Source organism: Magnolia sinica, chromosome 18, assembly GCF_029962835.1.
Source record: "Magnolia sinica isolate HGM2019 chromosome 18, MsV1, whole genome shotgun sequence".
Lineage (NCBI taxonomy): Eukaryota > Viridiplantae > Streptophyta > Magnoliopsida > Magnoliales > Magnoliaceae > Magnolia > Magnolia sinica.
Genome location: NC_080590.1, coordinates 1219554 through 1242786, shown reverse-complemented (window position 1 = coordinate 1242786; position 23233 = coordinate 1219554). Strand labels below are relative to the sequence as shown.

The window sequence follows — 23233 nt, the reverse complement described above, 5'->3', positions numbered from 1 at the left end:
GGCCGTGGGTGATAGGCCCAAGGCCCGCTCACCGGCCTAGCCAATATCTCCAAACCCGGTCCAAAGCAGTGACGGGCTTATCGGTTCGGTGGTCTACCTGGCCCATTGCCACCATAAATATCTTTGGTTTGGTTACGGAATGTGGGTCCCACTTGCCTTAGGCAGAACTCAAAAATCAGATGATGCTGTCCATAGCCTCTCGTATGTGATGACAGCAGCTGTTTTGGGAACATTACAGGGGAGCAGTTGGTGTGGGGAGAATGATGCCTACGATTCCATCCTACTCCACTAACACTATGGAATTTCTGCTTTTCTCACTGTCAGCCTATCTTCATTAGAAGAACCCTAGATTTCATTAAATACCTTATCTAATAAGGTTTTGCTAATCCCACACGTGCAGACGTCTCAGACTTATGTGAGATCTAAACCGTCCATTTAGTGGGCCCGGATGCGTGGATGTCCTGGCCCAAAAATCAGGCCAGTCCAGTTTCTGAGTTATGCACTCGTCCATGCTCTGACCGTCTGGCTAGGATGCAGATCAGGTACTGACTTACCTGACAGCCTTCCCTCTGACCACCATCGACCTCTCTTTGACCGGAGCGGATCTGGTGCGTCCGGGCATCACCAACACGACATGGGGCCCACCTTAATGCATCTATTGTATATCCATGTCGTCCCTCTGTTTCACCAGCTTATTTTAGGGCATGAGAACAAAAATAAAGTAGATCCAAATCTCAGGAGCACCACACCACAGGAAACAGTGGTGATTGACCATTAAAAACTTCTTGTGGGGCCACAAAAGTTTTGGATCAAACTGATTTTTATTTTTTTAATTTTCAATTCATTCGTGTCTCCGTGAACTTATCAACAGGTTGGATGACAATTAGACATTACAGTGAGCATTATGGTGGACCCCAGGAAGTATCAAATGATTAAAATGAGCTGGAAAAATGGATGGACGGTGCGGATCATACGTCAATGTGGGCCCTAAGGTTGCGGATTAGGTGTGATACGAGGTCGGGCTCACCAAAGGCAGGTTCAGTACCCAATCCGTGTCCATGTGGTCACATTAGGGACCAAAATCAAATTGTCAATAGCCGCGATGTGGGGAACCATGGCAGGAGACGCCTTGATCTGTGACCTTCGGATGGGCAGTCAGTGTAAAAGACGTCAACGGTGTACACTCAAGGGTAAAGGATCTACTAATCTTATCGGTTGGATGAATTTTTTTTGGCAGTAGATGGACGGTCGGATCCACCGAACGTACAGCCAACGTGTACGCAGACAATCACAAATCACGATGAACCAGAAAACCCAAAAGCTTCAAGAAGGGCACCATGGGTTGCAAGAACAACATCAGGTTGGTTGTACGCATGCCGTGTTTTATAACCGTGTATTTTTTTTAAAAAAAAAAAGAAAAACAAGAAGAGGGTAGTTTCATGAATGCTATTTGCAACCGTTCATCTGCCAAGGCCGAAAAACCACACGTGTTGGAGATCCTGGCCGTTTATCACGCAAGCCCCATGGTGAATGTTCCCAATCCCAGTGCCAACTTGGCATATGCTTTGGACATCCTGCCTGTTCATCTGGCAAGCACCTCTGTAAATGCTCCCAACCCAAAAGCACGATGCCTATTTGATACTCGCAAGGGAGATCCTGGCTGTTCATTAGAATAGCCACTGTATACATCTGCGACCCTAAGAAGTTGGGTAATTCCGCTCTTCAGATGGGTCTTCATGGCCTAATGATTCAAACCGTTGATATATTAGGACCCCACTAAAAATGTAAGCACATTTCCTGTAACAAAATCTCTTTGGGGTCCACCCAGATGTCTTAGCGACATCCACTCCAACTATCAATTTCGCCGTCTCATGTTAGTGAGATCTGAGACTTAAATGGACCACACCACAGAAAGAGTGAGGATGCGGTTGCCCACCATTGAAACATTCCTGGAGGCCATCATGATGTTTAATTTCCATCCAACCCGTTCACATGGTAAGTCCCACAAGGATGAACGGGAAACACAAATATCAACCCGATCTAAAATTCCGGAAGGTTTCAATGGAGCTTTCTCATCCCCACTATTTCCTACAGTATGATACAATTGAGCTTTAAATGTCCCTGATTTTCAGGTTCACATTCTAACATGAGCTGATACAGGGGATTTACGGAGTGGATGTAACACGGACATCATGGTGAGAGCCACATAGCCTTTAATTGCATGTACTCCGTATGTAACAAGCACAAAAGGAATTTATCGTTTATTCTCGAAGAACCGCGCCAGCGTGCGCTGCGAGGGAGCGGATTACGTGAGACCCGGACTCACCCAAGACGGTGCAGCCCTTACCGTGCGGCACACCTTGATGTATTTATTCTATATCCACACCTTCCATCCGTTTTTCGAGGTCATTTCAGAGCATTATCCAAAAAATGTGGAATATCCGAACCTTAGGTGGACCATACTATAGGAAATAGTAGTGATTGAACACCTTACCATTCAAAACTTCTTAGGGCTCACCTTAAAGTTTCTGTAGTGTTTATTTGCCATCCACTTTATTGATAAGGTTAAGTAAGCCTAAATGATGGGAAAAGCAAATATCAGCTTGTTCCAAAACTTTTAGCCCATTAATAGTTAATCACCACTGTTTCCAATGCTACGCTCTATTTGGTAATTGGATCTGCCGTGTGAATACGGAATACATACATCCACAGGTAAGGGCTGCACCGGCTTTGGTGTGGCCTGGTCATCTGGTCTCGCCTAATCCAAATCAAACGGATGAACCTCACATCTGGTTGAAAGGGATAAGCAACGGCCGGGCTTACCTGATGAACGCACCTAATTACGCAAGCGCTCGCCATGTTGGCATGTGCGAGGCGCATTTGGAGGGAAGCGGATTGCATAGGTGAGTAACTCACTACACTTAGGGCTGTTTGGCCGGGTAGATTGGATGGGATTGGAAGGGAATGGAAGGGATTGGAAGATAGATCCTGAGATTGGCCCGGCGTGCCAAGCGGACACGGGATCGTGATCCCAGGATATAGCAATCCCATGGATATTTTAAGACAATCCATTGACATCACCATCATTATCTTTAAATCCCATCAAATCCACCCTAATCCCTTCAAAAATGCCTGGGACAATCCCATGGATTTTAAGACAATCCACTGGCATCACCATCATTACCTTTAAATTCCATCTAATCCAACCTAATCCCTTCAAAATTGCTTGGGACGTGTTTGGTTAGAGGGATTGAAAGGGACTGGAAGGTTTAATCTTGGGATTGGCCGAGGGGGGGGAGGGGGGGGGCGCAAACAAACCCGATATAGCAATCCCAAGTTACAACAATGCATAGATCTTGCAATAATCCACTGATGCAGCTATCATTACTATTTTATCATATAATTTCAAGGCTTAAAATAAAAAATAAAGCATAAACAATATTCAATCGGACCACACCTCAGGAAACACTTGAATTGAATGCCTGCTGTTGAAACATTCATTGGGGGTACAGTTTTGGGTTAAGCTTATATTTGTGCTTATATTTGTGTTTTCCCTTCATTCATGTCTTTATGAACTTATTTACAGTTAGATGACAAATAAATATCACCGTGGTACCTAGCAAGGTTTCAACGGTGGAAATAATTATCTTCACTGTTTTCTGTGGTATGATCCACTTATATTTAGATATGCTTCAATTTTGAGCTCAACCTATTAAAATAGATGAAAAAACGGTTGAACGGCGGGGATAGACAGCATACATTTGAGGTGGGCCCAACTGAGTTTACTCAGTACGATAAGAGCGTACCGAGTAACTCGGAACGCAACTCGGTACGCAATCCGATTTCCTTTCGGAGGGCCCCAGTAAGTATTCGCGGAGCACATCGAGATTCATCTTTATAAAGGCGACGAGCAAAACGACACCGTTTCGATTGCTACTCGGCCGGCCTACTTGACGTACGGAGAAGATTCTACAACTTCTGTTGTACACAGTGGGTACAACACTCGAGATCCGTGGAGCCCACTCTGTTGTGTGTGTCAATCCACTCCGCCCATAATATTCGCTCCTCAATATTATCCATTGAAACTGAAAATTCACCTGATCTACAACTCAGGTGGACTGAGTCACATGGAACAATAGAGAAGGAACAAAATTCGTAGGTTTGTGTGTGGGATCCACTATGGTGTATATATTCATCCATCATGTACATCATGTGCATCTCACCAGGATAATTCCAAAATCTATCCTGATTTTAATCTCCAGATAGGAAAACACCTAACCACTTAATTGTAAAGTATTCCACATGGGCAAACCATATGACCCTCCAATCGGGCTAATTTTTAGATTTTACTATGGTTATAATAGTAAGAAGAATCTGATAGACAGCACGGATTTGAATTCAAAACATGGTTGGACTCACAGAGCTCAGATGTGTTACTCGCTACGTACAGCAGATGTTGTAGAGCATTCCGGTCCCTACTCGACTTCCCGCAACTCTCCACGTGGCATCGTACAGACGAGACGATGGAGATACGTCCATAACATCCAGCCGTCCACGTCCAACGCAGATCCGTCCAGCCACGTGTCGTCTCTAGATTCATTGGATTCGCTGCTGGCCCAAACTTCTGTCCCGAACCGGGGGAAGCGGGTTGGCTGGTGTACTACACAGCCGCTATATAGATGCTGTAGGTACGTGTCGTGCGAAGACGAGCACTGACACTCCTCGAGCTGCGAGTTGTACGAACGGTTCAAAGGAGATCAAAGTTACATGGCGCCACAGGGAGGTATTTATTATATCTACACCGTTCATCTATTTTTATAGATCATTTTAGAGCAGTAGTCAAAAAATGAACCATATCCAAAGCTCATATGGACCACACCACAAATAGTAGCGGAGATAATGATTTTCACCGTTAAACAATTCGAGGGCCCACCATAATGTTTATTTTCCATCCAATCTGTTTATAAGGTCACAAAGACCTAAATTAATAGGAAAAACAAATTTCATATCGATCGAAAACTTCTGTGATCCCAAAAAGGGTTTCAATGCTAGAAGTTCAATCTTCCACTGCTTTTTTCATTGTGGTCCAATTGATTGTTAGATCTTTCTTATTTTTCGTTTCAAGCCTTAAGACGAGATCACCAAATGTATGGACGGTTTGGATATAACACATACCACATGATCAGACCCACAGAGCTTGCTGACGTCAATACAGCAGCTTATATAGCGGGTGTGATGTACACTAGACAATCCGCTTCCCAAACCGGTCACCCAAATCTTCGGTTGTGTCAGTAGCTTCGTATCCTACCAGCAATGGTGGGTTCTGCTGCGCCCTCCCTTCGACCCTCCTTTTTCCCAAACTGCCCGTCAACGACCCTTTCCCCTCCTTTGCAGTTACGACCCTCCTTCCCTCTCTTATACCTCCCTCTTCCCAAACTACCCCTACAAAAAACCTCAAAATTCTACTTATCCTCTACCGCCTCTCCCTCCCTCCATCGCCGATCTAACTCAACTCGCCCCGCCCTTGAATCAGACGCTCCTCATCCTACCCACAAGGTGATGCTCCATCTTCCAACTGGGGGCCATAGTTCGGTTAATCCCGACCGTTGGTCCATCACGTCCCGCCGTGGATGGACTCACCCTCGAAAATCTCCTCGATGAGATGATCTTTAGCCTTTCGATTTGGGTCCTGTGTGTAGACGGTTACATAGAGACTTAGAAATGCTGTCCATATCCAAACGAAAATTGGCCGGTACCGGTTGCCGGGATCTTCCAATGTGAGAGGATTTCGGGGAACGGTCTATCCGACTTGAGACTCAACTGACCAATGGTCCAGATTACCGATCTGTGGGACCCACTTGTTCGAACTGAAATGGGCTGCATATCATACAGTGAATCACAATTGCATTTTCTCATTGCATTTTTTAGGGATTGAAGAAGGAGAAGACCTTGGTTGAATGGGATTCCTTAACGGCGAAATTCGCTGGGGCTTCAAACATTCCATTCCTGTTACTCCAGCTCCCTCAGATCACTCTCAATGCCCAAAATCTCATGGCGGGAAACAAAACCGCTCTCTTAGCTGTTCCATGGCTCGTGCGTAATTTCCTGTCTTTTTCCTCCTCTTTTTCAATATTTTCTGAAGGCATATAAGAACAGTGATGGAATGTGCGGTCTGGATCGCTCTCAGGGTATGCTGACCGGCTTGTTGGGGAACCTTTCACTGCTTTCGTACTTTGCTAAGAAGAAGGAGATGGAAGCCATTCTCGTCCAGACATTGGGAGTTGTGTCTATATATGTTGTAATAGTGCAGCTCGCTATGGCGGAAGCCATGCCTATTCCACAGTTCACGGCAGCCTCTGTTGTCGTGGCTTCCGGCCTTGTCCTGAATTTCCTGAACTATTTTAACTTGCTTGATGCCAGGATCTGGCGGTTTTGGGAAGATTTTATTACTGTCGGTGGCCTCTCTATTCTTCCTCAGGTGAATTTATAATGTCCTTTCATTGGGGATTTCATCAGTGGCAATTTCGTTAAAAAAAATTTATAGATTTTTTTTTTTTTTGAAATTTTTGTTGCATTGCAGGTTATGTGGTCGACCTTTGTTCCTTTCATTCCTAACAGCATTTTTCCAGGGACAATTGCTTTTATTGTGGCAGTTGTTGTTGTCGGTATGGTAAGCCTGGTTCTCTAGCTTTGATGTTTTATTCGATTATGATATCATATGTCGGGTCGCATTTAGAAGCACTATTGAATTGAAATGCAATTACGAATCTAATAAAGTGGGAACACCAACTTTCTGTTTCTTTTGCCATTCATAATTCATATATTTCAATTTGGGCTTAACAGAAAAACGATTTGGCTCCAGACACTAGGAAATATCATTAATTCATAGATTGCACTACTGAATGTTCGCAATTCAATTGACCATCCAAACACAGCCTAGATTATGTTGGGATCAAGTCTCATGGGCCATTGGTTGGGTTGTTAAATTCGAACATTGACATCATGGTTTCATTCCTAAGCCCACAAAAGAGAAGAAGATCATTTACGTAGTAACGGTGTATTTGGTTGCAATTTCATGATATTTGGTGCAACTAAATGCTCCTAAAGCATATTCTATGGAGTAATTCATGGAGCATTTCCAAAATTGAATCTGCAATTCTCTTGTTTGGTGTTTCTTTTGTGTCATTTGGCTGTGTAGACTGTTCTTCAGCTTTACACTTGACCAACATGTAGCAAACCCTCTGCTGTAGCATCTATATAGAAGTTCAGAAGGATATAAGGGTAGCAACTCTTAACTTGCAGATTATTAGTGAGTGAAAGATGTATTTGATGGGGAGATGCAAGACTCTCCCCTCTATGTGAATCAATTAGGAAATCAACAAACACAAGGGCTACAAGCAAAAGTATGCAAGCCAATATACATAAACACAACACTTGCTTGAGGAATTTAACAAAGGAAATAAGGAGACGAGCAAGAGAAGAGGGAAAACCTCTTAATCAAAGAGGGAAACACCATGGGGCTGCCGATCAAATCAACTATGCAAGAATGAGATTATGAGCGTTCTCAAGCCAACACTTGCTTGAGGATCACCTTCTTATGTATAAAAGAACTTTTCACTCAAGAAGATAAAGCAAGATCTCTAACTCTCTCAAAGGAATGATTAACTCTCTACACTTGGGTTTTCAGTTTCTAAGGCCACGCTCTCTTTCTTTACACCTTTCTCTTTGCACATTCCATAAAGGGGAAATGATAAGAATGAATGGTACATATGAGATATACTCACCCCCCACACATGTAAAAGAACTTTTTTTTTTTTTAAATGAAAGATATATGTAAAAGAACTTTTTAATCAATAAGAGAAAGCATTTCCCACTCTCTCAAAGGAATGAAGAACTCTCTACAGTCTATACTTGAGTTTTCAGGTTCTAGGGCTCTCTTTCTTTCTCTACACCTTTCTCTCTGTACATCTTATAAAGGAGAAAATAAGAATGAAGGGTACGTATGAGATACACTCACCCCCACATACATGTAAAGGCACATATGTGTGAACGCTACTCAAGACTTGGTCAAATACACCACTCCAGACAAATAAAGTAGGCCATAAACATGAGGATGGACCATCATACCCAATAGTATTCTTTTTATTGAGACAAATGACATACAAACAACTTGAACTTAATCAAGAGAAATGACCTTCTTATGTTGCACAGATGGGAAAAAGGACCAGTTATGATATAATGAGTCATGTTCAAGAAAAGGGTTTATTTTTTGCCTCATCCCCTAATTGCTATCTCAATTGTTCGGTCAGCTGTATGAGAATCAAAGAATTTATGTAATTGGGTTTGACAATTGAACTCTCTCTCTCTCTCTCTCTCTCTCTCTCTCTCTTAGTCTCTTCATCTTTTTTGATTGATACAACCCACCTTTTTTAAATCAACTGAAATTTCTATTTTCTCTATGAGCACAATCCATATTGAGTGTGGTTCTTTTCACAGCAGTCATCCTTTCTTTTTCTTTTTTCTCTGTGCATCTTTAAAGTAATAGGCATTTTGATTCCAGCAATCCTCATTAATTGTGCAGTCACTAAGACTTGCAGGCACGAGCTGGGCAACTTTCAGAGAAAGGCATCAAATTTGTTGGATCAATATCTGGGTGGACTGCCACACTACTTTTCATGTGGATGCCAATTGCGCAAATGGTATGTGTGAAATATGAATGCACCTGGACTTAGAAAATGTGAACTGCTATATCATATTTAATATCGACCTTATACCAAGAATTGTATTTATGTTCAGTGGACTAGTTTTCTCAATCCTGATAACATCAAAGGCTTGTCGGCTTTCTCAATGTTGCTGGCTATGATCGGAAACGGGCTTATGATCCCACGTGCGCTTTTTATTCGTGATCTGATGTGGTATTTCCTCTTTTCCTTGTGCTCTCTCTCTCTCTTACCCCCCCCCCCCCCCCCCCCCACACACACACACACATTCTATTGCAGGCCACTGAAAGAGTAAGATTAAACCTCTTATTTTTAGCATTTGGTCCTTCAATTTTTTTGGTTCCTTCGGTATTATGAAAGACTTCTTGGATCCAAAGACTAACAGAAAGAAAGAAATATGCATTTGAATAGTTTGGAAATCAAGATAAGCACCCCCTGTTTTTTTTTGGTAGGAAAGACTGCAGCTTTTAGAGGTTGGGCAAAACAATCATGGTTAATTTTGTGAGTAGAAGTCAGTGATCAGGTTTCTTACAATGGGTCATTTGGATGTGAGGATATCTCACTTAATACATCTATGTACATGTCCAGAAAATTGAATGTCGGTGTCCAAGCAGGAGGCAGGAATGTCTATCATGGCTACTTTTGTGAACTTTAGAAGTCAGTGATCAGGTATCTTACTATTAGTCGTTTGGATGTGCTGATTTCTCACTTAAAACATCTATCTCCGTGTCCAATCGCATTTGGATGATAGAGTTGTCCATTTGGACAGGGCAGTCCAAAATAAATTGGATATTGTTGTGTCCAAGGGGGAGGCAGGAATGTATTTGGCCAGGACAAAGACTTCTCCAAAAAGAGAAAAAGCTTTCTACTCTACATCTTTATTGCTGCAACTGGACTCCAACAGATGCAACCCAACATCACATGGGGCTCGAATCTTGCACATGCCATAGGTTGCCTCTTCATATATACTCCTGTTGCACATTCTTTAGGAAAAGGACATCCAGGAGGTGTCATCAAAATGAAAAACAGCAACATCCATAAACACTCACCCAAACACCATAGTATCCATGTCTTATATGAGAATGGCGACCTAAGTGTTTTGCACAGTTTCCCAAATTTGATGAGACTGTATGTTCAGAAATGATTGTGTGGAGATATTCGCATCCTTAGTAGTGGGGGAACCTCCGAAATGGTTATAGTCAATTCAATCTCTTAATGATATTAGTGTCCAAAATTTCTTGGCTTCATTGAACGTTTAACTTCCACTTTTTGCAGACCCATTTTTGGTATTGGCTTGGGCATTCTAACTATAATTGCATATGAATGGACATTTCCATTCATTCTCCTTTTTCTTTTTACCTGAACCATTAGAAGCTTTTCAACTAAAAGTTATTCTACTAGTTTTGCAAGCATGGTCGATAAGAAAATACTTTGGTATTGCACATTACCAAAATAAATCTTGTTTTTATTGAAGAAAGAAATAAGAAATAAGAAATAAGAAAAGAAAGAAAAAAAACTTTGATATTGAAATACTTGCACATTCTCAAAATAAATCTTATATGCAAAATACAAAAGATATCTTTTATTTATTGAAAAAAAAAAAAAAAAAACTCCAATATTGAAATACTCCACATCATTAGGTTTTGAAGGAGCCTTTATACCGTGAAGCAGACTCTCCTTACTGCTTCACCTTGGCACTTCAAACTCGTCAGAATGATTACTTGCTAGAATAAAGATCCAATGGACTTCATTTATACATGGATCTCTACCAACCATTCCCATGACAATATCTTCCAAGTTCTATAATGAACTTCTTTTTAATTTCTTTGAACTTGCACGAAGTGAAGTCCAATTAAAGAATCTATTTAGTGAGGTATCTCCATTTACATTAAGAAGGTTTGTCATTTAACCGAAATTTGAAAATGCAGGTTTACTGGTTCATCTTGGGCATCTTTTCTATATGGATGGGGGAACCTCATATGCATGTACTGGTAAGCTATCTCTTGTTTATAAAGCTATATCTGCAAAAACCCATCACACCAGATTCCTTTGAGCTCTGGCATTGTAATGAACTCATCGACACCTTGCATTGTCCTACCAGTTTCAACAACATTAGCAGAGAATTCTTTCTGTTGGCAACCATCAGCTTGTACACATGGACAGGTTATTATTCTATTCTTATATTTCATTGCAAGTTTTTGGAAATCTCCCTGATTTTGGAAATCTCCCTGATTTTGGAAATCTCTCTAGTTATCTAGTTTTCTGTAAATTTTGCATTATTACCATGGAAGCGTAGCCAGAATCTGCATCCTTAAGAAAATTGGTACACCATTATTGGAGTTTCAGATTGATGTGACAAGGGTTTGAGAAACACTGGGGTCGAGTGGGGTGGCCTGTGGGATGCGGGGGCACACTCGGGGTGTCAATTCAAGCTTTTAGAGCAAGTGGTTAGTTGTCCTGCATCAGTTTAATAAATGAGAATTTTGAAGGCTTGCATAACATGAGAAATCTGTGGTGATATGGAGGTTTCGGGCAACTCGTCTTGGCTTGATGATTCTGTTCCTGACCTTCCATTTTTCTGCTAGTCTCTGATGATACCAATTACAAGTCAATGTTACCCAGATACTGATGCTGATAAAAATGCAATATGTGAAGGGAGATACATCTCTCCACTTGTCACAGATCCAAGATACAAATATGGATATGGATATTGTACCCCATTTGTAACAATACATTCATATTTAGTTTTATGATGAAATATGTGACCGATTATATGCACTTTACTAAAAATGTTTTTCCTCCCTAATTTAACATTCTTAATATAATAAACTATTGATGATTACAATTTTACATCACATGTGCATATATCATGACAAGGATGTAAGAAAATTGACAAATTTTCAAATATAACAAATTAAATACAATAGGGTTCAGTTAAACATTTCGTACTAATATCCTAGAGTATCCATTACCAGTATTAGTATCCTACTGTACTGGACATGGTAGGCTGAGCATATGTAAGTATTTAAGGTATGCAAAACATAAGTACTTTACACCAGATGCTATACTAAAAGTGTCCATCATATGTACCCTGGTTCATCTTACAGTTCAATTTTTTGGTACAGGCCACGATAAATTTGAATTGGTAGTGCTTAGTTGGATATGTTTGTTTTCCTAATCTTACGACCATGCATTGGCCTTTGTTATGGTCATAGTGAAAAAGAACAAAGGAAAGAAAAACCGATTATTGTCTTAGCAATTCTTAAATCAACACTTCTAGGTTGAGAGATGACATGGGGAAGTGTCTTTGATTGTTAAAAGAAAAGTGCTGCAGGTGTCTATGATTGGCCCCACACAATGGGACTCTCCCATAAGTAAGCCAAACAAACTGATGTTATGTGGGTGGTCCTATTGTACAGGGTCATTCTGAGAAGGCTGTATAGTTATTTGTTTATTTATTTATAGCTTGTTGTCTCTCCGGAACATGTCACGTTTAGTTTAATGACAACTAAGGATTGTTGGAAAAAATATATGTATATTAGGCCATGGGGAAGTATTTGTAATTGGATTGTTACCTTCTCTAACAGGAATTGCTTTATGGAGAGACTCCAAAGCCTATGGATACAGTTCACCACTGTCATCTTTGAAGGAGTTATTTTTGGGCCCTGACTTCACCTGAGTATTTCTGATATCATGACCCTATTCCACTGGGCCAATTGATTGATGGATCTTGTTTTTGTGCGGTGCTGACGGAGAAAATTCATTCAATTCTAATGCTACAGGATGATGCTCAACCTAGCTTTCAGATATTAGTCATTGTATTGCTCCCAGGAAAGGTGCACAAAGCCAACTGACCACAAAGATTCAATCCCAAATAAGATTCTTCAATGGGAATTATTTACTCATTTCCCATAGTTAAAATTGTAGTACGAAGCACTGCGCTGTTAATAAAACTGTGTAATGCTGAATTATTTCAATTATTACTATTCATTTCCACAGATAACTTGGATTGAATTGTAAGGTGTCTCTATATATTTCTTACATATGCAGCTTTCAGTGGCAGATGGTTATGTCCATGGAGTTAATGGTGTGTGTTTGAGCAATTATTTGATTTTTCTGGAGGAACCATTCACATTCAGTTGTCTCATGTCACCAGCTAAAAGGCTCATAGGCATCGGGTAATCCAGTGGCCTTTAAATGTATAAATTAGTATCTATCTTGAAATGTAGGTTTCTCTCCCTTCTTCTCTACATGGATTCCAATAGCTAGATCTGGTAAAAAATGGATTCCTAATAATCCCTCATATCTCTTTATCCCTCTTCTCTACATGAGCATTGCAAGTGCCATACCCATTTGTATTGCATGACAACTCAATGTATTTGTTGGATATTTTGTGGCCTACTCAAGTTTATATTTGCCTCATTTTTTATCTGATGTTTTAACATGAGCTCGGCGCAATAAATGTACAGAATGGATGTCCAAAGCCATCATGGTGGCCCCCATAACGTTTGTTGCACAGGCTCCCTAGTACTATGTTATTGGTGCAGGCTAAACTCAAAGAGGAGATGGGGGGAGTGGGCTAGTGGCATGAATGAGTTAAAAACAACAAAAATGTCCTCCGATGAAGGACCAAACATGGGAGCAGCTTAGGTGTGGCCCTTACCAAGGTGCCCACCTTGATGTATGTCACACTGTCCATCCATTTTCGAGATCATTTTAGGGCATGATCCCAAAAATGAAGTGGATCCAAATCTCAGGTGGACCATACCATAGGAAATACTGGTGATTGACCATTAAAAACTTTTTGTGGACCACAAAAGCTTTGAATCAAGCTGATATTTGTTTTGTTTTGTTTTTTTGTTTTTTTTTTTTTTTTCCCATTAATCTAGGTTTGTGTGACCTTATCATTAGGATGACAAATAAACATCATGGCAACATTACGTCGGTCCCTAGGAAGTTTTTAATGGTGGGACTTTCAATCACCACTGTTTCCTATAGTTTGGTCCACCTGAGATTTGCATCTGCTTCATTTTTTGACTTGTACCCTAATATTATTTGGAAAAGTGGTGGACGCCGTGGATATAGAATGCATTCATCAAGGTGGGCCCCACGGTAACGGCCACACTGTCTTGGGTGAGGCCGTGGCCGCACCTAATCCCCTCCTGCCAAACACACCCCATCTTCCTTTTCAAAATCAAAAGTTTGTCCCTCCCTGCGACTAATTGCACAGGTAAGATTGGCCAAATGCTATTCATGTTATATATAACAGAAAATTTCTACAACAAAAATACCACAAAGGAGTAGGTAATAATTGAACCATTTATCCTTTATTGAAGAGCTGTTTTGGGATTTAAATCTTAAGACTAACCCATAAGCTTTATATTGGATCTGGCCTCCATAAGCCAAAATATACTTACATAATAATACATTCTTTTTTTTCTGTAAGCTGACATACAGTATTGTATATGGATTTTACTATACTTACCGTTTCTTAAATTTCAGCAAATCAACCACCCTAGTTGGATACATGCATGTAAATACATACCGCACAAATCACGGGCCCCATTGTGAATTTACCATATCCCAAGAGTCACTGATTGGGCAATCCTAACCACCCAATGGTTGCCCATCAAAGGAAGGTCTGGATTTAAGCACTCGTATGCCATGTCCAAGGATGATTGATGCAAACAGGAGTTTTTTCCCCGATGATATTAATGCAAGACTGAGAGTGACAGAGTAGAGCAGAGTTGAACCCCAGCAACCTTCTTTGCTGAGATTAAGAAGACATTCTTCACTTGAACTTTTCTTCATCGCTTGTCGGACTGTCGAGCATGGAAGCATCCATCCTAGCAGAGACCTGCTTCGCCCACTTCACCACCTTCTCAGCCTCCCGATTGACCTTCTCCTCCTCCTTCCACGCTTTCCTCAGTCTCCGCCGCTGCTCTTTCAGCGAGAATGCACTCAAATCTGATAACATCTCATCATCCTTTCCCCAAAATCCATCATCAAGATCAAAACCCGCCATTCCATCTTCCTTGCTCTTCTTTTTGTGGACCTTTTTGGGAGAACGCCAAAAGCAGCAGGTCAGTCGAGGCGGGGAAGAAGGTTCAGCAGACGAACAGGATGAAATCGAAGGTGAAAAAGTAGACCCAGTTCCTGATTTTGGATTTAGACCCTTTACATCTTCGGATTTCACAGGAATAGATGGAAAAGGGCTGCTTCCACATCGATCCAAGCTATCTAATTCGCTTTTCGGAGAAGGAAGTTCAGTGTCTTTGTGGGGAGACGAAGTGTCTTTGTGGGGAGACGAAGTGGGGGATTTTGTTGGTTGATTTTGGCATTTGGGTATCTTGGATTTCTCTGGACTGAGAGAGGGAGGATGGGTTTTGAGATTGGGAACAGATGCCGGAAATGATTTGAGCCTGTGGAATCTGGTTTCAAGGTGAGTAGGAAGAGCAGTATCTGAGGAATGGGGGGAATTGAGAGCTGCAATCTGTTCAAGAACAGAGAGATCTATGGCTTGGGATATTATGTTTTCAATAGCAGAATCGTCGCTTTCTGGAGAAGAGAGAGATGAGAAATCAGCCATGGCAGAAAGACGAGCAGAGAGAGAGAGGGAGAGAGAGTTGGCACTTGATTAGGCTCCAACGGCTACTTCATTCATTTATCCTGTAGAGATTTTTGACCGTTTTGATTATCAATGCTTTACGACTCCTTTTTCACTTTCGGCTCGACGTGAAATCCGGGACAACACCTGTTTTAGCCCGCGTATAAAACGTCCAACTCTTTGGGGTCCACCATGTTAAAATCCATTCCGTCCATCAGCTGCGCTCCTCGAATACAGGCCACTGAACCAAACATCAACCTGAACCAGAAATTACGTGGACCACAATGGGGATGCAACGCCACCTCTAGGTTCTTCTGTGAGGCCGTCATGGTGTGTATCTTTAATCAAACCCGTTCATCAGGTGTGACTCATCAGGATGAATGAGAGATACAAAAATCAGCCTGATCCAAAATTCAGGCGGGACACAGCGTTTGAAGTTAGAGGTTTTCGGTGCAGTTATACGTTACTCCTACTGGTGTGGCCCATCTGAATTTTTGTATTTAAGGTGAAATTTAAGGGTTACCACCCGATGGACGGAGCGGATTTCACATATACGTGGCCCCGAAGACCTTGGACGTTTTACAGTCTACATAAAACAGGTGCTGCAGACGAATCCGGTCCCTTTCGGCTCCACCGAAGAAATCTTCCTCGATGTGAGAAAGACAAGGAGGTGATATAGCGATTCGCGCGCGTCGAGGCATTGAACAGAAAATTTGTAGCACACGTGCAAACGTGCTACACTAGTGAGAGATCTGGTCCATGTACCGTGTTGGGATTGAATGAGCATTCCCTGCTCCAAAATTCCTGCTTATTCCCTTGTCAGATCTGACACACTTTTTAGAAATACGCAGCTGGTGATATTCTAACTGTCCATTAACATCAATGGCCAATATGATGAATGGTTCGGATTTATTTATGGGCTCGGATATTTTGGGCGGCTGTCCCACCAAATGGGCGGCTCGCACTCGACTCACCACTTCAATCTCTCCTCCCGAATAGCACTATTCTGTAATAATACATCTTCGCTTACAACACCTGTATTACTTTTACGTATCTTTTTTATGGAATGCCAGCACAAATCGATTAATTTCAAGAGGCCAATGCCCCGTAATTACAATAAACGGGCAGAACAGTCAAAACTATTTGAGACTAACATGTGAAATCCACTCCGTCCACGTGCAAAAGATATATGGACCACATTAATGAGAAAAAAAATTTAAAACTGCGCCTAGAACTGTCCTGTAACCCGTCTAAAATTTGGATCATACTGATTTTTGTATCTTCCCTTCATCCTTGTGATTCACACGTGATGAACGGCATTGATGAAAGATACCACGGTGGTCCCACACACAAACCTATAGTTGGCATCCCGTCTCTATTGTTCCCTGTGGTGTGTCCCACCTTATTTTTGGATCTTGCTATTTTTGGGCTACATTGCTTGTATCCAGAAGAGAACCTGATGGACGGAGTGGATCTGGTATATACAATGTAGTGAGCCCGAGAGAACTAGGGTATTCTAAGTACCTGGTAAAACAGGTGTTATGGACGATTTAGGTCCCTCCCTCTAGACGCTAAAACATAAGTGCCTGTGTGGGACGTAGAGCTGGGCAGAATTTGACCTGATTTGGTGAATCTGACCGAATCTGAAATGAACCGAAGGCCTGGATAGATGCAGATCGAGTAGGACTACTCAGATCCGATCGTACAATGGATTGAGTTCGGATCGTGGTTAATCCGGACCGATCTGATCCAAAATCTGAACGAACCTTAGCCTTTCTTTCTCTACCCGAAGGAGACGCCGCACTCACCCATCTCTCCTCCTTTCTTTCTCTCTTTCTCTCCCGATTTCCCTCCTCTCTTTCCTTCTCTCCTCCTCTCTCCATCTTTCTCTCCTCCTTTCTCTCCCTCTCTCTACCTAGACTCAATTCGATCCAACTCAATTTGGTTTCCAGAACGAGTCGGACTTGGTTCAGGTCAGGCAAGTAAGGATTCGAATCGGATCGAGTCAGCCTTGCTGGACTCGGTCCCAGATCGAATCAAGTTTGGGTCAGGTTCTTGAAAAATCAAATCAATGCCCACCTCTAGTGGGACGTGCGTAGGTCTGCCAATGGGCCAGGCTAAGTAGATCTCAGCCCGGATTTTGAATTGTTTTGGGCTGGGTCGTCAGGCTGAAGCTATTCAATATCCAGATTTGCCATTCCCGAGCCCGGCCCATTGACAACCCTAGACGTGCGTCGAAGATCCGCTGATCTGCGCTTTCACCAAGTGGGGATGATACATCCCTGGTCAAAACATGGGCCATCGAATGGATCCAATCTCGGACACCATGGAAATGGTATGCGTGTACTCATCTCAAACCGTCCAAATTGTGAACCAAACTTTAGATGGGGCTGATACATAAAGACAGACCGATTGGACGGTCCTAATTTCAGATCACTGGACATCTGTTTGTTGAAGCTGGTTCATTGGCTACATTCCAATTTAACCGTCCATTTCTTAGCCACCATGAAGAATTACGGAAAGTCTGTTCAACATATTCACAGGAGGCGCGATTTGAATAGTTTGGATTGGGGTACATGTATGTCACATGTATTGTATCTGTGTGCATGCGTATGAAGATTCACACTCTGTTAATGCATCGGATATGGAACCCTTATCTTTCTTTCAAGAATATTTGACGGACGATTCAAACTGTCCAGGATCATGGACCGTAGCCCAAACAAAAAAAAAGTCTTATTCGGAGATCTTAGCCATCTGATATTAGCAGTATGATGCAACCGTTGGACATTTTTATTTCAACTGTTCATTTGAGGGTCAGGATCGTCCTATTGGTGTAGTTATGGCAATTAGACTCGGACTAACGGCTATTTCCTTGTCATCTGTTCATTTGAAGGTTAGGATTGTCTCTTAAGTGCAACTTTTGGAATGTAGTCCAGACACGTCGGGTTTGGACGGTCTGGATTGTCGCTTGGATCATTGGCCTGTATACCCTGAAACATGATCTTAACTCTTTTATGCCAGTTATTGTCCTTGGTGGGCCCTTCATATTAATGGTCTAAATCTTATGGTGGGCCCATCACATGCATCCATACATGCCAAGGGAGCATGTGTAGGTTACATCATGGTCGTACATCAGTGGGCCCTACCATGTAGATGACCATGCCTTACAAAGATGGACGGTCCATGCGTGTTCACGCATGAATGTCCCCATGAATTGAAATGACCGATTACTCATCAATAAACACATATCAACGGGCCTGGATCTTGCATTGTTTGAATAACGCCCACGGAACTGGGCCTAATTTAGAAGCTAGATTGGCTTGGGCCGGGGCAACCCCAGTGTCAGCCCTGGAGGGTAGTGCACATCCAACCAACGGAATTTCCCCACCCACCTTTTCCTTTAGCGCGGCCCACTTGAGTCTTGGATCCTGCTCAATTTTCGCATCGTCTCCTGAAATGATCTCATAAAACAGATGGACAGGGTGGATTTCTCACAAACATCAGGGTGGTCCCCACCTAGATTTCAAGCACGGGAAATCCGTCGTCCTTCTGAATTGGCTACTGAGGTGACATTACCAAGTGAACTTGTGGGCCCACCATCATATGTGTTGGATCTAGAGTGTTCGTCCATTCTGAGACATCATTTTAGGGCATCACACAAAGAATGAGGCAGTTCCAAAAGTTCAAATGGACCCCACTCCAAAAAAACAGCCGGGATTGAATGACTACCATTAAAAACTTCCTTGGAGCTACAGAAGTTTTCGATCAAGCTTATATTTTTGTTTTTCCATGTTTGTGTTAACTTATGAACAGCTTGGATCTCAAATAAACATCATGATGGGCCTAAGAATGTTTCAATGGTGGGCATCACAATACTCACTGTTTTATGTGGTGGGTCTACTTAAGTTTTGGATCTGCCTTAGTGTTTGGCACGTGTCCTAAAATCATTTCTTTAAGTAGATGGACGGTGTCGATACAACACATACATCATGGTGGGTCCACAGAACTTGGTGACGTTACTTAGTAGCCAAATTGTGGCCCACAACATTAATTAATGTTTCTAATTATTTCCATATTCATGCAAAGGTTTACTACCGTACATCCGGACCCATTGTTTTCATTGGATCATAGCCGTTGGATATAGGGCCATGTTTCAGTTTTCCAAACAAGGATGGGGTTCGTGGGGATTAACCCCAATAACCAGAACAAAACTCACTTTGTAATATTTCAACCCTTTGATTGTTTAACTCTTTGGCCATTGATCAAAAGTTTAGAAATCCTTCAGTCCAAATACCTCCAAAAATATAACCATCAGCTCTTTATCTCATCAAATCAATGGTTTGGATCACTGAACACGAACACGACCACAGATCCAATGGCCATAAACGTCGTGTAAAAAACCAACAAGGTTACGTTAGAAGCTTTGCTAAACGCAAACACATGTGCAATAAATCTTAGGTACACGCCACACATGTGCCAGCATGGCACATAGGTGTGAGATCCAATCCATCCATCAAGTTGGTCTGACCTTGTACATGTTTTCCGAAAAATAAATCTCTCCTAGTAGACCTAATAATGGAAACAAATAGATAGCTTGGAAAACTTCACCCAAGTTTTCAGAGCCGTACCTTTGTTTTGGTAATTGTGGCCCACATTACCAAGATCTCAACTAAATTTTTGGGCTACAACATTAATACGGTAATTCTGTCATAATGGATGGATTGGATCTCGGACCCATAATTCCATTCTGGTACACGTACGAGTGCAATGAACTTTATTGCACACGCGTGTGCGCTTAGCAAAGCGCCTCAAGCAAACTTCCTTTTTGAATACCACAGGATCACATCCATGCGAGTAGCGCGCGCGTCAATGGCCTGGACAGGATGATCGAGGCAGAACAGAATAAAAGGCAAGATACAGAGAAGCTCGGGCTCATGCTTGACGGCTTTCATTAGATCTCTGTCGGACCTAAGTGTTGTGGTCCACTCGTCACTTCCATAAGCTGGTCCCTGGCCTGAGTTTTAGGCTCCATGGTCTAGCATTCTATCGGGCACAAATGATAAACGGTCAAAAACTCAGGCTTACAATGGCTCACCCATCAAAAGATTCATTAGAAATTGCCAACTCACGGTTACAAATTTGGTAATCGAAGAAATAAAATTTCTAATCATTCTCCATATATAGATTCTCAACCCTTCATCTTTGAAAGACTTTAAAGAAATAATTAATTAGGTTTGCTAAGAGCTCACGCGTGTGGAGCCACGCCCAGACATAAGCAGCACATGTTCCAAAGATGTAACTTTTGTGCAAGAATCTGGCCTTTCACTCTGGTGGGTCACCTTATTTATATATTCTCTTCCAAGAACCAGTAGATTTCGCTCATCAGTTTGGCCAGATGATCAGCTACCATCCGTCTGTTCTGTAAATTCTCACCCAACTGATCGAAGTCAGATGGCTTGAACTCGACGCCAGAATATCTAAAAATTGGGACCCACCTGATGGAATGCTCGCATCATGCACACGTGTAGCATATCACCATGCATGCCTGCCTGTCGTTGGGAAGGGGTCCACATGCATTTGGGATTAGCGAATTGAATGAGAAAAACTTTGATACTCGGGCGAAGCGTGACGGATGACACGCGGGCACTTAGAAATTACATACGTGGCATAAAAATAATTTTAAATTGAACTGTCAAGATTATAGATGAATCGCATACGAAAAATCATGCTTGTCATATCGGTTGACTATCCGATAGTGGACATTTATCCACAAGTTATAAATGAAAATATCCAACGGTCATACTTCAACATACATAAAAAAAAAAAAAAGTGTCCACTAATCAAAGGTTATGAGATCTCAAATAATATGATTTTGAGATTTTATTTAGCTACAGAGGAATTCACAAGGTAGTCGGTTTAATTTGAGCTAATGCATGACTTGTTTACAATTTCAAACTGACTGCGTATGAAGCTGCATACGCTGCCAGAGTATTAAATAACGCCATTACAAGGAAAGATTCGTTGCTGGAAGATTTCGCAGCCGTGAAAGTGGATACGCATCTCACCGTATTAACCAAAGAGATTTGCTGGAATACATCCCGACATACTACAATACGACACATGGTGACCATATCAGTTGGATCTGAGGCCGTTTTCGGTGATCTAAACCGTTTAAAAGATTGGAAACTCCAGATTTGAATATTTAAGAACTTTTTTATTTGATTTTTTTCATATAAAGAATACAGATCGCTACCTTGACCGTTTCTCAGTGGGCCATTGATATAAATGTCTAAGAATTTACTAATCTTAAATATTTTCAATTAAGCCAATTAGAGGGTCGTATTTCATCTGATCAACGGCTTGCATCACAAAGAAGGCCCCAGATCCAACGGATATAGTACCGACGTATTGTTTTGTTACAATACATCAGGATGCATTTGAGCAAACTTCTTTAAAAAACTCCATAAATCTTTTTCAAATCTAGTCATTCCATTCTCTATAAAAAGATATGCACCCAAACACTCCTCTCATTCACATCTCCTCTTTTCTTGTGTTGTTTTTTATTTACTTCTATCACATATATATAAGCATGGCTGTCGTCCATGCTTTCATCCTCGTCTCTTTAACCACCTTCTCCCTTCATTTCTTTCAAAATTCTTTCGTCGAAGCCGGCAGAGGCGGTTTCAGTGTCGATCTAATTCATCGAGATTCTCCTCAGAGTCCCTTCTACAACCCGTCCGATACCCTCTCAGACCGTGTATCGAAAGCAATCCGCCGTTCAAGTTCTCGGGTCGACTACTTCCGTTCTCTGTTGAAATCTTCTACCTCCATTAACACCACCTCCATCCAATCAGAGGTGCTCCCCAACGGTGGAGAGTATCTCATGTCGCTTTCCATCGGCACCCCTCCAGTCAAGCTCCTCGCCATCGCAGACACTGGAAGTGATCTTATCTGGACACAGTGCAAGCCCTGCGAACAATGCTATCATCAAACCACCCCCCTCTTCGATCCGTCTAAATCTTCTACTTACCGTGACCTCTCTTGCGAATCGAATACATGTGCAGCTCTTCCGCAAGCTTCATGCAGTGATAGTAGGAAGTGTGAGTACTCTTACAGCTATGGAGATAAGTCATATACTAATGGACTTCTTGCGGTAGAAACCCTCACGTTTGCCTCCAGTTCCAGAGCTAGATCCAGCATCAAAATTCCAAAGATCTCATTTGGGTGTGGCCACAACAATGATGGGACTTTCAATAGCCATGGAGCTGGATTGGTTGGACTCGGAGGTGGCCAGCTTTCTCTCATCTCTCAGTTGGGTTCTTCAATTAATGGGAAGTTCTCCTACTGCTTAGTGCCGCTACAGAAGACCACCTCCAGCAGCCAAATGATTTTTGGCGATAGTGCAACCGTCTCTATCTCTGGTGTCGTATCCACACCTTTGATTCCTAAGGAGCCAGATACATTTTACTATCTAAACTTGGAAGCTATCAGTATTGGGACGAAGAAGGTGGAGTTTCCGTCGGTGGATGAAGGCAACATCATCATCGACTCTGGCACGACTCTTACGTACCTTGAGACTAGTATTTTTAATAAATTGGAATCGGCATTGAAGGGAGTGATCACTCTTCCGCCGGCTGAGGACCCAACTAGGACGTTGGATGTTTGCTACCAGTTGGGATCTGATGCTGAATTACCTAATATGAAGTTCAGCTTCACCGGCGCCGACCTTGTCCTTCCTCCATTGAACACGTTCATTCAAGTTTCTGACGATGTGGTTTGTCTGGCTATTGTTGCTTCGGATAGCTTTTCCATCTTTGGCAACATAGCGCAGCAGAACATTGAGGTTGGATATGATCTTGTTGGGAAGACGGTCTCCTTCGCTAAAACTGACTGCACCAAGCATTAG

At 42.0% G+C, this 23233-nt stretch overlaps 3 protein-coding genes across 3 annotated transcripts; 2 read left to right on the top strand and 1 right to left on the bottom strand.

Moving 5' to 3' along the window:
- Positions 1-5244: 5244 nt before the first annotated feature.
- On the top strand, positions 5245-12790 carry LOC131232637 (maltose excess protein 1-like, chloroplastic). The gene is made up of 9 exons (XM_058229011.1): positions 5245-5556; positions 5929-6093; positions 6188-6478; positions 6581-6670; positions 8598-8699; positions 8797-8915; positions 10649-10711; positions 10822-10883; positions 12308-12790. Exons 1-9 carry the CDS (start codon positions 5314-5316, stop codon positions 12397-12399), a joined length of 1227 nt encoding a protein of 408 aa, XP_058084994.1. The 5' UTR covers positions 5245-5313; the 3' UTR covers positions 12400-12790.
- Positions 12791-14021: 1231 nt separating this feature from the next.
- On the bottom strand, positions 14022-15442 carry LOC131232638 (uncharacterized). Its single transcript, XM_058229012.1, has one exon. It carries the CDS (start codon positions 15307-15309, stop codon positions 14512-14514), a length of 798 nt encoding a protein of 265 aa, XP_058084995.1. The 5' UTR covers positions 15310-15442; the 3' UTR covers positions 14022-14511.
- Positions 15443-21916: 6474 nt separating this feature from the next.
- Positions 21917-23233, top strand: LOC131233677 (aspartic proteinase CDR1-like). Its single transcript, XM_058230466.1, has one exon. The coding sequence runs from the start codon at positions 21917-21919 to the stop codon at positions 23231-23233; it is 1317 nt and encodes a 438-aa protein (XP_058086449.1).